Source organism: Callospermophilus lateralis, chromosome 2 (assembly GCF_048772815.1).
Source record: "Callospermophilus lateralis isolate mCalLat2 chromosome 2, mCalLat2.hap1, whole genome shotgun sequence".
In the NCBI taxonomy this organism is placed as follows: domain Eukaryota; kingdom Metazoa; phylum Chordata; class Mammalia; order Rodentia; family Sciuridae; genus Callospermophilus; species Callospermophilus lateralis.
In genome coordinates this window covers 69,226,705-69,243,442 of record NC_135306.1, presented here as the reverse complement: position 1 = coordinate 69,243,442, position 16,738 = coordinate 69,226,705, and the positions used below count along the sequence as shown (strand labels likewise).

The 16,738-nt window shown below is 34.8% G+C and overlaps 1 protein-coding gene across 1 annotated transcript in view; it reads right to left on the bottom strand.

Moving 5' to 3' along the window:
* Smc5 (structural maintenance of chromosomes 5) overlaps positions 1-16,738 on the bottom strand; it is an 84,939-nt gene that overhangs the window by 48,940 nt on the left and 19,261 nt on the right. Inside the window, exons 4-8 of the mRNA XM_076846048.2 lie at positions 11,281-11,443; positions 10,220-10,354; positions 8,681-8,821; positions 7,141-7,302; positions 5,185-5,256 (exon numbers count right to left, since the gene is read on the bottom strand). Coding sequence (XP_076702163.1) covers positions 5,185-5,256; positions 7,141-7,302; positions 8,681-8,821; positions 10,220-10,354; positions 11,281-11,443 — 673 coding nt within the window. The remainder of the gene's footprint in view (positions 1-5,184; positions 5,257-7,140; positions 7,303-8,680; positions 8,822-10,219; positions 10,355-11,280; positions 11,444-16,738) is intronic.

Below are 16,738 nucleotides of genomic sequence, written 5' to 3'. Positions count from 1 at the left end.
AGGGGAGGGGGGATAGTAGGGGATAGGAAAGGCAGCAGAATACAACAGTCACAAATATGGCATTATGTAAAAAAGTGAATGTGTAACTGATGTGATTCTGCAATTTGTATTTGGGGTAAAAATGGGAGTTCATAACTCACTTGAATCAAATGTATGAAAGATGATATGTCATGAGCTTTGTAATGTTTTGAACAACCAATAAAAAAAAAAAAAAAAAAGCAGATAAAGCACCATAAGAAAACACAACATCTTTGTTTGTATGTGGTGCTGAGGATTGAACCCGGGCTGCACGCATGCCAGGCGAGCGTGCTACCACTTGAGCCACACCCCCAGCCCAAGCACCATAAGAAAACTACAGAACAAAATCCCTCAGATACAGAAGCAAAAACTCCTTAACAAAATGTTTGCAATATATTTATACGTAAAAAGAACTTACATTTATATACCACAATCAAGTGGGGTATTTCAGGGATGTAAGGTTGATTTGAGGTTCAAAATTAATGCTGATCTATCATATTAACAGGTTAAAGAAAAAATTATACAATCATATCAATATCAAAAATGAAGATTAAAATTCTCAAACAGGGGCTGGGGATGTGGCTCAGCAGTAAAAGTGCTTGCCTGGTTTGCATGGGGCACTGGGTTCAAATCCCCACCATCAAAAATAAATAAATAAATAAAAATTTCAAACAAAGGATCTTCTGAATCTGACAAAAAAAAAAAAAAAAAGCATCTATAAAAAAAAACTAAACTTGGGCTGGGGATGTGGCTCAAGCAGTAGCGCACTCGCCTGGCATGCGTGCAGCCCGGGTTCGATCCTCAGCACCACATACAAACAAAGATGTTGTGTCCGCCAAAAACTAAAAAATAAATATTAAAAATTCTCTCTGTCTGTCTCTCTCTCTCTCACCTCTCTCTTTAAAAAAACAACAACAACAAAAAACAATTAAAAAAAAAAACTAAACTTAAAGCTAACGTACTTAATGGTGAAAAACTGAATGCTTTCATTCAAAGATCAAGAATGAGGATGTGGGGGAAGAAAAAAAATAATGAGGTAAGGATGTACCCATTCACCACTCTTATTCAATACAGTGATAGGAGTTCTACTTTTGCAGTAAGTCAAGAAAAGGAAACATATCAGAAAGAAGGCTATCCATATCTGCACATGACATGATATAGAAAATCAAGAAATTTACCAGAAAGAGAGAAAAGAGACTAAAGTTTTAAAAAACAAAACACAAGATGACTTGTATGCTGAAAACTACATAATGCTGACAAAAGAAATCAAGGTCATTCTCCAACTATTTAATGCAATTCCTAATAAAAGTCCAGCAACATTATTTTGTAGATATAGAAAAGATTTGGATTTCATTAGAAATGGTGAACTTTTAAAATCCTCTCCTCCATAAAAGCAATGCATGCACAAGGACAAAAACTGTCACATTAACTTTTTTAGAATTCTGAAATTTAACCAAATGCTTGTAGCAATCCAGAAGTATTTACTTAAGAAAATGTTTGAGTCTCCATAACAGGAAGCTTTGTGGAATTTTACACATGTCCTATTCTCAAACCCCTCTCCCTATTTCTGTGATAGTCTTAAAAACCAGCAGCCTAGAACCACAGTGAAAACTAGCAGCATTAAAGACAATAAAAAGGTATGAATAAGTTAAGAACTCTTAAATTTTCATTCTCATAGAAATGTCATTTTCTGCTCTGTAGGGCAGTTTCCCAGAAAAACTGATTTGGCAAGGCTTGTCTTCATTGACCCAACTCAGTTCACTCACTACAATCTTAAATTTCCCCTGAACACATTTATCAAAAACAATCAGCAGGAATCATTTATCATCAGAGCTGTCTGAAGAGGGATAATAACAGTTGCAGCAGACAATAAGCTCAACAAAATTCTTCAAAGGAAAAACTGGGGTATGAGATGTCTAATCAAAGTTCTGGATCCTTCTGGGAATCCAAAAGGCCAAGTATATGAGTAGAACTATACATGCTCTAAAAGACCTGAGAAGGCCCTAAGCTCTCACCTGTTTCACCTTGAGGCTCTGTGCAATTAGAAAGTAAAGTCAGGGACAGAGCTGGGACTAGCAGTGAAAATTAGCCAAAATTTAACAATCTAAGAAATATTCATTCAAACAAAATGACTAGATTTCAATGACAAGTAAGGGCAATGCCCAGCTTGGGAACCACTAAGTTAAATGAGCACTGTCTTTGGTAGTCACATATAATGAAGAATACAAACTTCAAAGTATCAGGAAATCACTAAAACATAAAGAATATCAAGGCTTGGGACTGGGAAGGAGAGATGATTGTAAGAGTTGCTATACTGTTATTGAAACTGACTAGTTTTAACCAAAAAATTTTAACACAAACAAATAAGAAAATATGGTCTACATTCTAGGGAAAAAAGTCAACAGAAAAGTTCCTGAGTATTATGGTTCAGATATGAGATGTCCTCAAAAAGCTCATGAGGTAATGCAAGAATGCACAGAGATAAAGTGATTAGATATGAGCTGTGATCTAATCAAGGGATTAATCTATTCAATGGATTACTAGATGGTAATTGTAGACAAATGGGTGTGGCTAGAGGAAACAGATAACTGGGGAAGTGCCCTTGGGGATTATATTTTGTCCCTAGCTTCTCAGGCTCTCTGATTCCCAGCAGTCAGGAGTTGAGCAGCTTTCCTCTGCTGCATCCTTACCTGTCAATAACCTGCACAAAGGAATCAAGAGCACTGGTAAAGGTAATTACATGGGTAAAAGTAAAAGGACAGTATAAACGTATTTTGTAGTTTGTAACTCATTTTTTCCCTTCTACCTGATATGAAAGACAACTGCTGCAATATTTTATATATATATATACACACATATATATGTATACATACACACATATATATGTAGCAAAATACAGTTAATATAATTATGAGGAGGATATATCAGCCTACAGAATGAGAAAAATTCTTGGCCAGCTACTCCTCCGATAGGGGGTTAATATCCAGAATATGCAAAGAACTCAAAAAACTTAAACCCTAAAAAGAAACAACCCAATCAATAAATGGGCAAAAAAACTAAACAGAAACTTCTCAAAAGAAGAAACACAAATGACCAACAAATATATAGGAAAAAAATGCTCAACATCTCTAGCAATCAGGGAAATGCAAACAAAACTACACTAAGATTTCGTCTCATTCCAGTCAGAATGGCAATTATCAAGAACACAAACAACAATAAATGCTGTCGAGGTCATGAGTGGGAAAGGCACACTTGTGAGGCTATAGACTACTGGTACAACCACTTTGGAAAGCAGTATGGAGATTCCTCAAAAAACTAGGGATGAAACCAGCATATAATCCAGTTATCCTACTCCTTGGTATTTTCCCCAAAGATCTACAATCAGCATACTATAGTGATACAGGTATCTCAATGTTTACAGCAGCACAATTCACAATAGCTGAATATAGAATCAACTCAGATGCCCATCAATAAATGAATGCATTAAGAAATTGGTTATATACATACAATAGACTTCTACTCAGCCACAAAAAAGAGCAAAATATGGCATTTGCCAGTAAATGGAGAATATCATGCTAAGTGAAATAAGCCAAACTCAGAAACTCAAAGGTCTAATGTTTTCTCTCATATGCCGAAGCTAGAGTAAAATAGAGGAAAGGCAGATGGAGGGATTGGGTAACAAAGGGAAGATCAGTAATATAGAAAGAAGAGACGGAGAGGCAGAGAGAGAAATAGGTATGGGGGGCAATGCAGAATGAATTCTTAAAAAATTATGTTATCTGCATATATAAAAATACCACAAGGAACTTCACCTTTATGCATAGGTAGGAAGAACTGATTGAATATAAATAAATAGATGAGTTAAAAAAAGTCTAGTAGAGAAAGGAGAATAGGAGAGGAAAGTTGGAAAAAAAAGGTAAAGATAAAAGGGAAGGATCATGAACTAAAATCAAATTCCATGCACGTCTGAGTCTGTCAGGATGAACCCAACTACTATGTATGACTATAAAGCCCTAATTTTAAAAATGGATATATCAAGTAAGTAAAAAAGTACGTAGACCATTTGAATAATATCGCAGAAAGCCTATTCATACATGTGTATATATACATGTATCTCCACAACCAAAGATAGAAAGCAAATTCTTCTCAAATATATTTGGAGCACATATAAAAATCAAATATAAAATAAAAGCCCAAAAGATGTGTCAAAAAATTCTAAAGTCGCCAGGTATGGCAGCATATGCCTGCAATCCTAGCAGCTCTGGAGGCTCAAACAGGAGGATCAAAGCCAGCCTCAGCAACTTAGTGAGGCCCTACGCAACTCAGTGAGAACCTGTCTCTAAATAAAATACAAAATAGGGCTGGGGATATGGCTCAGTGGTTGAGTACCCTTGAGTATAAAGGAGTATAACTAGAACTCTAATTGGGGGAAAAAAAAGAAAAGAAAGAAAAAGAAATCTTAAAATTCCTTATATGAAGGGTTAAGGGTGTAGCTCAATGGTAAAGCCTGTGCTAACAAATGTCAGGTCCTGGGTTTAATCCCCGGTGCCCTCCAAAAAAACCACAAAACCGAACAAACAAAAAAGCCCTATCTGTAAAAACTAATATAATAAGAACGTCAAAGTAAGCTCATCTGAACAAAAATATTTTATGAAAATTGTAAAATCTAAAACTAAAAGAAAATATCAGTATATGTGAGATATAGTCAAATGAGTAGTTCTGAAGAATTTTACAATTATTTTCCGCTCAACTACTATGCTTCCAAATCTGTTTTCCTCAGATTAACGTAAGAAATCTTAAATTTCCTTTACAGATTAACATAAGAAATAAGAGATTGAGGAGGATCTTGGACAACTCCCAAACAAAAATCTGACTCTAGTCCTGGAGCACACCTGTGATCCCACCAACTGGACTTAAGAAGCTGAGGCAGAAGGCTCGTGACCAGCTTAGGCAATTTAGTGAGATCCTGCCTCAAAATAAGGATGTAGCTAAGTAGTAGAGCATTCCTGGATTCAATTCTCAGTTCTACCACTGGAAGGAAGGGAGGAAGGAAGGAAAGGAAGGAAAAAAAAAAAAAAATCAAGGAAAAGTTTGACTCATTATCCAGATCTGAACATAAAAGTAAGGGCAAATTAAGGAAATAACAATTTCAACAGGATATCTTACATGTTTATCTTTCCTTTCTATAACATCTTGTTTCTGTTTGCATTTTTGAGATGTCTCTTTAATGTCTGTTGCCTGTAAGAATCAGGAGGGGAAAAGGTAATTAAAAACTCAAATCAGCATGTGGCTCTACCCATCCAAATAATGTTATATGAGTTAGCCCACAACAGTACTTTCTCAATTTATTTATTTCAAATTCATAATATCACAACATATATAAACAGTATAGAAATCTACAAAAGGTTATTCCAAACAATATTAAAAATAGCTACAGAATATGCATACATATTTATCAGGCCAGATACGGTGGTACACACTGGTAATCCCAGCTACTTGGGACGCGGAAGAAGAATGATAAAAATTGAGTGCAAAGTTATCTCCGAATAAAAGGGTTGGGAATGTAGCTCAGTGGTAGAGCATTTGCCTAGCATGTGTGAGAAAAAAATGTAGACTGATTTAATGTGTCACCTCAGAATCCAAGAGCACTTCTTCAGGAAAATAATTTTAAAACATTAGGCTATATAGATTTCTACAAAAACAAATTAGGCAAAGAGATAATGACAATGTCTCAATAGCTAGGCTTCTGTTATAAAAGATAAATGAAACAAGGATTTTAAATATGATACTTTAGAGATTTGGAATTTATTGTTTACTTTTTTTCACTATAAAAAAAAATTTAGTAGAAACATCAATTCTGGAACCCAAACAAACAAACAAACAAACAACAACAACAACAAAAAACCCCAAACAATTATAAACCCAAGTGTATGGTTTAGATGTGGAATGTCTCCCAAAAGCTTATGTGTTCAAGACTTGATCCCCAAAACAGTAATGTTCAGTGGGGCTTTTAGGAAGTGGTTGGATCATAAGAACCATATAATTTCATCAGTAGATTAATCCATTTGATAGGTTAATATTATGAATGAACTACTGGGAGGAGGTGGAAACTTAGGCAGGTAGGGCGTGGTTGAAAGTAAATCACTGAGATGTGCCCTGGGACCATAGCTTATCTGTGGGCCTTTCCTTGCTCTCCACCTCTCTCTATGGTTCCTTGCTGTCAAAAGTTGAGTGGCTTTCCTTAGTCATACCCTTTTCTGCCATGATGTTCTCTCACCTCTGGCCAAAGCCAAAGAAACAGGCCAACCATGGACTGAAATCTCCGAAATTGTGGGTCAAAATAAATCTTTACTCCTCCAAGTTGTTTTGTGTCATGTATTTTGGTCACAGTGACAAAAAGCTGATTAATACATACACCCTAACTATAGCCAATCACCACGAACATGACACTGACTGATATTTATTAGTTCTAAATTCTTTAAGAAGACATGTTATCTTTCAGATTTAGTATCCTTAAATATGAAGTGAGAATATTTTTCTAGATAAAAGTATCTATAATCCTTTCTTGCTCTCAAATTTGAAATGATCAATAGGGTTCAGTACTATTTGCACTTTCAGGCATTCAAAGTGAAGTCTTGGAACATATACCCCCTGAGATAAGGGAAGATTAATACATTTGGAAAGCAGGAATTTAAACCATTCTCAAAATAATCTCTGACCCCAAAGTTCCTTTAAAGGTTAAAAGTCATGACCATAAAGGTTATACTTTTAAAACACAAGTAATGACTATATTATTTACTCCAACAAATAACAGATTTTCTGTATTATTTTCCTCCAAAAGGGTGTGTAATTACAAAGCAGAGATAACAAATTCACAAAAGGAGTTCAATGTTTCTAGAAATAAAAACAATCAGATTTTATTTTTCTCTTTTTATGTCTTTGAATTTCTATAAAGTAGCAATCCTTCAACAGTAACAAGCTCTTGAAAGCCCTATAGTAACTCCTAGTTAAAGAAACAAAGTAATAAAATTTACAAGTAAATTAGAAAATATTTTGAAATAGCTGAAAATAATATTTGCTAAAATAAAATTCATATAATGCAAAACTGAATAAGCAAAGTACCTTTTCTTTGATTAGAGCCTCCAAATTATGGCGCTGCCTTTCAATTTCCTCAATCCGACGTGTCATAGGAATCTGTCCTTCTTTAAGTTTTCTGACCTCTTCCTTCATTTGGTCACGGGCTAGTTTTACTTCTTCATATTCCTGACGAACATTTTCATATTCCTTGCAAATAATTCAAGAAATAAAGTTAATGCACTAATCAGCTTAAACCAATACATATTCTAAAATCAAGGTACAGGCAGAAAAAAAAAATCTAAAAAATATTTTGTCACTAAAATAAGATTTTCCTCTAATCTCTCAGGTAAGAAAGGATTTATCGATATATATAAAGAAACAAAAGAAACAATTCTGAAAGGTAAAAAATGAAAGAAAATTACAAAAGGAAAATAGGTCAAAGAAAAATGAAAAGAAGCATGTTGCTAGTTAGTTGGGTAAAAATGACACTCTTCATGTCACAAGAATTAATAAATATTTGGTGAGTAAATTTATAAGTGGAGGGCTAATACAGTATATACAGAAGAACAAAAATATTCATTAGAGTAAATAAAAAAAGAAGAAAATTTTTAAAAAGACTGGGGAAACAAAGACTTCAGAAGATAATGTCAGTGAAAGAAAAATAATAGACACAGGAAAAATGCAGTCAAGAAGAGGAAAATAAAGGAAAAAAATTAAGAATAATGGAATTATGAAATGCAGGGGAGTGATACCACAAATACAATCATATTATTGTTTATAATCTAAGTCACTTCTTTTGGGGGCGTGGGGTGCATTCCAGGGATTGAACCCAAGGGTGCTTAACCACTAAGCCACATCTCCAGCTTTTATTTACATTTTATTTTGAAACGGTCTAACTAAATTGCTTAGGGCCTCACTAAATTGTTGAGACTGGCTTTGAACTTGCAATCTTCCTGCTTCAACCTCCCAAACCATTGGTATTACAGGTGTACACCACCACATGCAGCTCACTTTTTAAAAAATCTAATATTATTTCCAATCTAACTTCTGAAAAAACACTAGGAAACTTTCCTTACTTATTTTGTTCCACCTATGGAGGAACATTAATCTTTAGCCCATAATGTAGACTTAGGTATGAAATATATCACACTGTGATTAGAAAAAACACAGTAGCCTCAGGAAAATTATGAAACATGAGTAGAGAATTTTAGTTAAGATATTTCAGCTACATTTGTAGCTGAATTTTTTACCAGTGTCATATCTCAAGTAAGTTCTTAATGACCTAAGAACATTCAAAGATTTAATGTTTTGACATACATAATCTTTTTAGATCTAACATTTTGAAAATATCAAAGAACTAGCTTTCATGAATCAAAATCTGATAGAATTAATACTGACTCAACTGACGATTTGTTATAAAACAACTAGCACACATCTATATTATAAAGAGTAAGAGAGGTATAAATTGTAATATGTATACTATATAAAGCAAAAAATAATTTGAACACATAATTAATGCATTCTTTATAACTATTCCATTACTTAAAGATTCACCTACTTTGCCTCTGTAATAATTAAGACTTACCACCCATGGCCGTTTTGCTTCAAGCATCTCAATTAAATCTAAGTGTCGTTTCCTTTCATAGAACCTCTCGACATCTTGTTTGTATCTTTCATTCCTCTGAACCATTTTCTCTAGATATTCAGTTTTTTCTTTGCAAGAAGTCTAAAATAAATATTTGTTGAACAATCAGTTTAAATGAAAAAAAAAATGACAACAGGTCAAATCTTTTAACAATGAAAAATAATGCCAGCAAAATTTCACAATAAAGAATTTTGCAGGCGCTTTGTAAGAGCTATCTGTCTCATCTACTTCAGGGGTAGAAACAATTCACTTAATACATGTTTGAGTATTCCTTATACAAAATGATTGGAACCAGAAGTGTTTGATTTCATAATTTTCAGATTTTGAAATATCTGCATAGATGTTACCAATTAAGCATCGCTAATCCCAAAACCCAAAATTCAAAAAGCCTTGAATTTGCAGCATTCAAATTTTGGATTAGGGATGCTCAAACTATCAGCTTTATACTGTGAATTAACAAATACAAAGATGCACTCAGAACATGGTAGAATATATGATCATTTTTCTCTCAAAAGATGGTAAGTTAGAGGAGTATTTCAGGTGAGAGTAGTAGATTGATGTGAAAAAAGGTAAAAGAATTGAAGGAGTATCTCAAGTAGAATAAAATAATTATAAAAAGCTCAAAACAGCTCCTTTGGTCATTCCCTCTTAATTTGTGCAAAAAAAATAACATTTTACTACAATAAATACATATTACCAAGTACAGACAGTTATATTTGAACAGAAAGTGTTTGTTTATAAGAGTTCTCATTATGAAAATGTATTTATTTGTTTTAGATGAAGGGATATGGCTAAAGATCTATTAAATAAAATACCTGTACAAATATTATGCCATAAAGGATATTTTTATTTATAAATTTCTTAAAGATGAAAATACTTAACACTGCAACTAAATGTTTAGTTCTCTTATAAAGTCTACCTTTATGTAGCTGATAAAAAATACAGAGAAAGCTGGTTCGACAGAGGTGTTATATTAAATACAACATTTACATTTGCTGTATTACCTAAAAACTTTCATGGTTCCTGACACATGGAAGATATTTAGTAGGTACTGACTCAATGACAAAATATCATGATTTCCTGAGGGAAAAATCCAAAATGGTGCTACTGGTTTCTTAAAAACTCAATTAATAACAAGTATTGTTGTTAAATTTTTCAAACTTTTATTCCTAAATGAAAATACATCTTAGACTGTTATCAAATTAATATTTAAGTGTGTTTTGTCAGCAGAGAGTGAATACTCAGAACACATTAATGTTTGGACAACAGCTTGAATGAAAACAAGTCTTCACATTGTCAAACTTTACAATATCAAATCCATTCTCCTTTTTTGTCATTTAACTGATGTCATTATCCTGGGTTAAAAAAAATCACAAATATGAATTCAATTAATGAACAGAACTATTACTTACTCTTCTACAGTTCATAACATAGAAATCAATAAGGGACAACAGACATGAGTTGTATATTTATAAATACCTCCAGTTGTTTTTCTTTCTCCCTGAAGTTTTTGAGTTCACAGTGATACCTGTGCATTTCTGGAGGACCAATTGACTTCTCAGTAGCTTCAAGCAGTTCTATTTTGCTGAGTTTTGCAAATTCTCCTACTTTGTCCTAGAGCATAAACATTAAATATCAGCAACTTGATAATTTATAAATATCTTTAAAATGTGTTTTATTCAGTAATTACACTTAAAACTTTGAGATATGAGTCTCATATAAACATGTTACATATTATTCCTTAATAAAGACAACATAGCAGAAATGATCATCTTTTTGGTAACTTTTAAAACATTTCTATGTCAATAATTTATAGGTTGAAATTACATGGATCATAAACAGATTATGGATAAAAGAGAAAATAGTCTCCTGAACCGAAGTGATCACTATTCACATATCAGGTGGAATGTTCCAAGTTTAAAAAAAAAAAAGGCAATTTCAAATATCTACTTTTGAGATAGTCTGACATGAGCTGATAAATGAAAAAAACTTTCAGATTTTAAGTTTTTACTTAAGTTGGACTTATTTAATTAAACCATTATGTTTCTGAAGAAAATGAATAATGCTGTCACTAAACACCATTCAAAGACAAATGTAAAAGGTATTTAACATCCATTATCAGGATTTTTAATTCTTAAATAAATTTAATATATAACAAGATTTTAGAAGGTACACATACAAGAGTTTTAGTATATTCAATATTTTATACAAACACCTTGATTAAAAAGTTGTTTACTGACAAAATTTAGGTTCTACAAATGAAGCACAAAGCTACTGAAACTACTCTGTACTTAAAAATAATACACTTAAACTAAAGTGACTGAGCAACTGAGATGTTTTTTATTAAATGAAATAATAACATTATACTATAAGTGGTAAGAGTTCTTTCACAAAGAACTATTAGTATTAAAAGTACTATGTGTTCAATGTAAATGATAATCATTATAATATCTCTTGGAAAATATTTCTATTCTCATATGGCATAAAGAGTAAATACTAGAAACAAAACTTCCCCATTTTTACATTTACTTCCACCATACCTGAGGTAGAAACTGGCAAAGATTGCCCACTTGAATATTTAAGGCTGCAACTTGTTCTTCAACCACTTTCTGGGTTGTAGATTTTTTGTTGATAAACCAAAAGGACTGATTTTTTGCCACATCAATCTCACGGGTGATTATAAGATTTCCAGAAGTCCTGAACCTGATTAAAGAATAATTTTTAAATATTTATTATCAAAATACATTATTTAAGAAATAAAATTTCCGACACTCTTGTTCACCAAAGGTACTATAAAGGATTATTATGATTTTTTATTCCTTCTGATATTTTGACCCCTCCCAATAAAGAAATCTTGACATTTTATTAGTAGTAAAACCATAACTGGCCACGTGTCAATTACTACTTATTCAACAATTTAAATTTTTAGCAAAACAAAATTAAACTTCAATATTAATTCACAAACACTACCAGAGGAGTTGCATATCTAGAGTTATTTATCCTTTAAAAATAGTTATGCTATTCTTTTATCACATGCATTGACTGCATTTCAAAATAAAAGCATAACAGTTAAACCTTGAAATATTCCCTAGTTGGAAAATGTTAAAAATGAATACTGACTCTTACATGAGCATTTCCAGAAATAAAAATTAGCCTTCCCATACAGGTAGCTCATGGCTTCTTCACCATGTACTCTTCTCTGAATTCAGAGGGAATTATATTACATGGCTACAAAGAACATCAAGCAACATAGAATCGGAAAGAAGGGTATTTACTTATTTCTTGCTTTTAGAGGTACTACTGCTCCACACCTCCCATCTATTCATCCATCTTCTTCACTGGGAATCAGCAGCATGTGGTAAAAAGATAAATTATTGGTATCTAATGGCTAAATGATAATAATTTATAAATGTTGTCTATATAGATTAGATTGTAATCAGAATACTTCAAACACTAAAATTTTAGAACTTCAAAAATATTAGTTTTAAATCTTCATTTCCAGCAGAATGTCTAATGAAGTACCCTTACTGATTTTCCTACTATAAACAACTAAAAGAATGAATAAACTATCTTCATAAATGCATTTATCAAATAGCATGAAAGTAAGGAGTTCTGGCCAAGATATTAAAGCAAATGGAAAACCAGAGTGAAAAAATGAAATTGATCTTCACCTTGAGGGCAACTACCCAACTAGGTGACCTTGAGGGTTTATTTGCATGATCTCCTGGCAGAGGGATTGCAGACAAAGTGCAAAGCTACCCAATGTGCAGAGTGTTATAGAAAACCACCCCCAAGAAGCTACCCTTCCTCAGTAGAAGGAAGGATAAACAACTTCTTCATCCCCACCAACACCATCAGTAGGGACAGCAAAGCAAAACTGACTGTCTCATCTATGGCTTGATCCAAGAAACAAACAAAAGGTCTCCCTGAGAATCACTAGCCACATATATTTAAAGATATAAACATATAAACATATATTAAAAGATATAAAGCCACATATATTTAAAGATATAAACATGTTTATATCTTTAAGTTACATAATCTACCTACAAAGTTCAAAACCTCTTGAGCTGAGAATTCAATATATTATGATCCTGGATTGAAAGCATACAATGCGCTCTGGTAAAAACTCCTTCTGTAGGAATTTACTTCATCCTCAAAGAATTAGCACAGATAAAGGTTTAAAAACAAAGCAGCTCACTGGAAACACAGACACAAGAAAACAAAGCACCAAGAACAAGCAGAAATTATAGAAAGCAAAATCATAAAGATGAAAAATACAAAAGATGTATAAGATATATAAGAGATACAGATGACTAAGAAAATCTAATGATCTGATAAAATTTCTAAAGGATGGGCAAAGAAAATGGGTCAGTGGCAATATGTGAAGAGATAAGAACTTTCCAAAACTGAAGTAAGACACAAAGCCATAGATTTAAGAAACTTGTCAGGTGTGGTAGTGTTAGGTAATAGCTAGCAATGAGCTGTAACATGTATGTCAAGGTCACAGGTTTACTTTAAGTTATTCTTAAAGTTTTCATTAAGTTACTGCCAAGACAGATGAGTAAATAATTTGTTGCAAACAACCTGCAGAAAAACATTAGTACACAAATCTTGAGAACAAACAGATAAAAATAAAAGAGATACAATGGGGATTGGAGGGCTCAAGAAAGAAGGATTTAAGGGACTAACTCTCAACAGGGTCAAGATAAAACTGTTATGGTGCCAAATGTCTCCTACTAGATCAGAAGCGGGAGGGGGGATGGTGGGATGGGAAGTTTCTTTAGTGGACACAGGTGCACTGAGGTAACTTCTGACCAGCTGTTGACCCACATGATGTGAAAGAGATGTTGAACACCTGGTTGGCAAAGAGTACGAAAGTGTCCCCAGTTCTGATAAACGCCAAACAGTAATAATTTGGTGACAGCATTGTCTATTTTGTCATTCTCTGTTTGAGCCTTACTTTGCTTTCACTGTATTTTCACCTTCACTTCCATTCTATTGTCACTTATAATAAAGTTCTCTTGCATGGCTTTTGGTGTCTGACTTTAAATTTTTTTGTGTGGGAACACAAGAACTGAGGTTTGGAGTTTTAGCTTCTTGCTTTCCTGTGACTGTGGCCAGCAACTCGGGAGGCTGAGGCAGGAGGATTTTAAGTTCCAGACTAGCTTCAGCAAGGACCCTCAACAAAATAAAAAAATAAAAGGGCTGGATTATAGCTCAGTGGTTAAGCTCCCCTGGGATCAATTCCTGATATCAAAAATAAATAAGTAGTACTCAACATGGCGGTGGGCAGGGAGGCAGTGCTTTCAGTACCTCCTCAACCGCATGGACAGAGAGATGCATTAGAACGTTTAGATTCTACCTGCTGAGAAACTCCCAGCAAAATTCTGCTGAAGTGAGACCTGCTGGGGAATTTGGGATTACTGGAGGTGACAGCTTGCCCCAGACTGGTGAATTTCGGCCACGCGGTGTGGAGGTCCGGGCCGTTCCGCGCTGCTGCTGCCTGGCGACCAGCACAGTAGGAGGTGGTTCAGCACTGCACGGCAGAGAGACCCTATGAAGAGGTTGCTAACCAAGCCTTCATGAAAAAGCAAACCAGAACTGAATCCGAGACTAGGACAGACCAGAGACAGGCCAGACCCACCTTTCCCATCGGACACTCCTTCAAGGAGTCTGGGGCCCGCCATAGCAGAGAGCTGACGGCACCAGAGTTTGGCAGACAGGATCCCTTCCCAGCGGAATCGGCTTTAGCAGGTGTGTGACTCCCACCCCCACCAGATACATACAGGTGGGAAATGTCAAAAATCTCACCCCAGAGTTCCATGGGCTTGACTATAGGGGCCTAGGGAAGCATAAGGGACTCCCGACCCCCAACTCCCCCTACCACCAGCGGCGACACCCAAGGCCTTAGCCGCCAGTTCCCAGGGGCATGGCCACCAAAGGGGTCCGGACAAACTGTCAGTTCCCAGATCACCGCTCCACAACCCTGGTGTCTGGATGAATGACAGAGAGAGTGCTCAGTAGTTCGGGAAATACGGCACGCAGTGGGGCTGCAAGTGTAAACAGATCCTTGGAGATCGCCTCAGGTGAGTGGGGCCTGGCTGGCTGGCAGGAGGAAGGGGGGGAGGGGCCGGAGAAGAGAAACAGCTCTGGACTAACAGGACTAGAGAGATGACCATTAGGGGAAGAGGAGTCGCCTTATTGGGATTGCTGCCGGCACATAGAGGGCAGAAGTTCGGCTGGGAAGGCACAGCTCCGCCTACTGGAAGAGAAGAAAATAGAACTCTAAGACTTCATTTATCTTTTTTTCTTTCTTTTCCATTTCCAATTTTTATTGTTCTTTCCATTCTCCTCTATTCTACCTATCTTTCTCTCCCTCTTTCACTTTAAGGACTCCTTCCTTCCCCTTTCCCCTAACGTTCATCCCAAGCATTACGACTTTCATTACGTGTAATTTCCTAAATGCAAATAGGTGATTGTTTTGAGGCTGTCTATAGGGCTCCTAAATACCTAGCTATTACCAAATACCCTGATTCATTCGCCTGTTAATAGCCCCCTTCAGTAGAGCAATCCTCCAAAGTAGCCAAGACATACTAACCTTCATACCATCATAGCACCCAACCTAAACATAAAGTCCTAAGACCAAACAACAGATCACTATAGACCTACAGAATCAGTAAGCCTTTTATGAATCGAGTGAATCAGCTTTAAATTGCAATAAAGCCCAACATCTCTAGACATAGTCTCCCACCACAAACGAGAGACCACAGAGATATACAAAACCAAAACAAATTTATAGGCGAAAACAGAAACACAGCAGTTAAACAGAGGTGGAAAGTAACGTGAACACCATGAAAAAACAAGGGAAAAAAGGATTACAAACAATGCAGGACAACTTAAATTTACAGGAGAACCTAGAGGCATCAGAAAAATGGACAGAGAAAGAACTCAAGGCATACCAGACTCAAATGGAATGGAATCTTAAAGAAGTCATTAGACAGCAAGTCCAAACAATGAAATAATATTTTGAAAATGAATTGCATAAGCAGATTCAAGAAGCAAAAATGAACTCTACCACAAGATAGAGATTTAAAAAAAATCAAACAGTAATCCTAGAAATGCAGGAAACCATAAACCAAATCAAAAACTCTATATTACAAATAGACTAGATCAAATAGAAGTCAGAATATCAGATAATGAAGACAAAGTTTATAAACTCGAAAAGAATATAGTCAACGCAGAAAGGCTGGTAAGAAACCACGAGCAAAACATCCAAGAGATATGGGATGTCATAAAAAAACAAACTTAAGAGTCATTGGGATAGAAGAAGGTATAGAGGTCCAAACCAAAGAATTGAACAATCTGTTGAATGAAATAATCTTAGAAAACTTTCCAGATATGAAAGATGGAATGGATTGCCAAATCCTGGAAGCCTACAGGACCCCAAACATACAAAACCATAATAGACCAACTCCATTATTATGAAGATATCCAACATACAGAACAAGGAAAGAATATTAAAAGCTACAAGAGAAAGGAGGCAGATTACAGGGGTAAACCAATTAGGTTAACAGCTGATTTTTCATCACAGACGTTGAAAGCGAGAAGATCCTGGAACAACATATTTCAAACGCTGAAAAATAATGGATTCCAACCAACAATACTGTATTCAGCAAAATTAAGCTTCAGGTTTGACAATGAAATTAAAATATTTCACGATAAACAAAAGTTAAAAGAATTCGCAGCCAGAAAACCAGCACTGTAAAGCATTTTGAGCAAAACACTTCAAGAAGAGGAAATGAAAAACAGCACCCAAAACTAACAGTGGGAGGTAACTCAGTAAAGGTGGGGAAAAATAACCAAAGAGGAAAAACAAGCCAAATTAAAATAAATAAATAAACATGACTGGAAGTACAAACCATATATCAATAGTAACCCTAAACGTTAATGGTTTAAACTCACCAATCAAGCGACATAGACTGGTAACTTGGATTA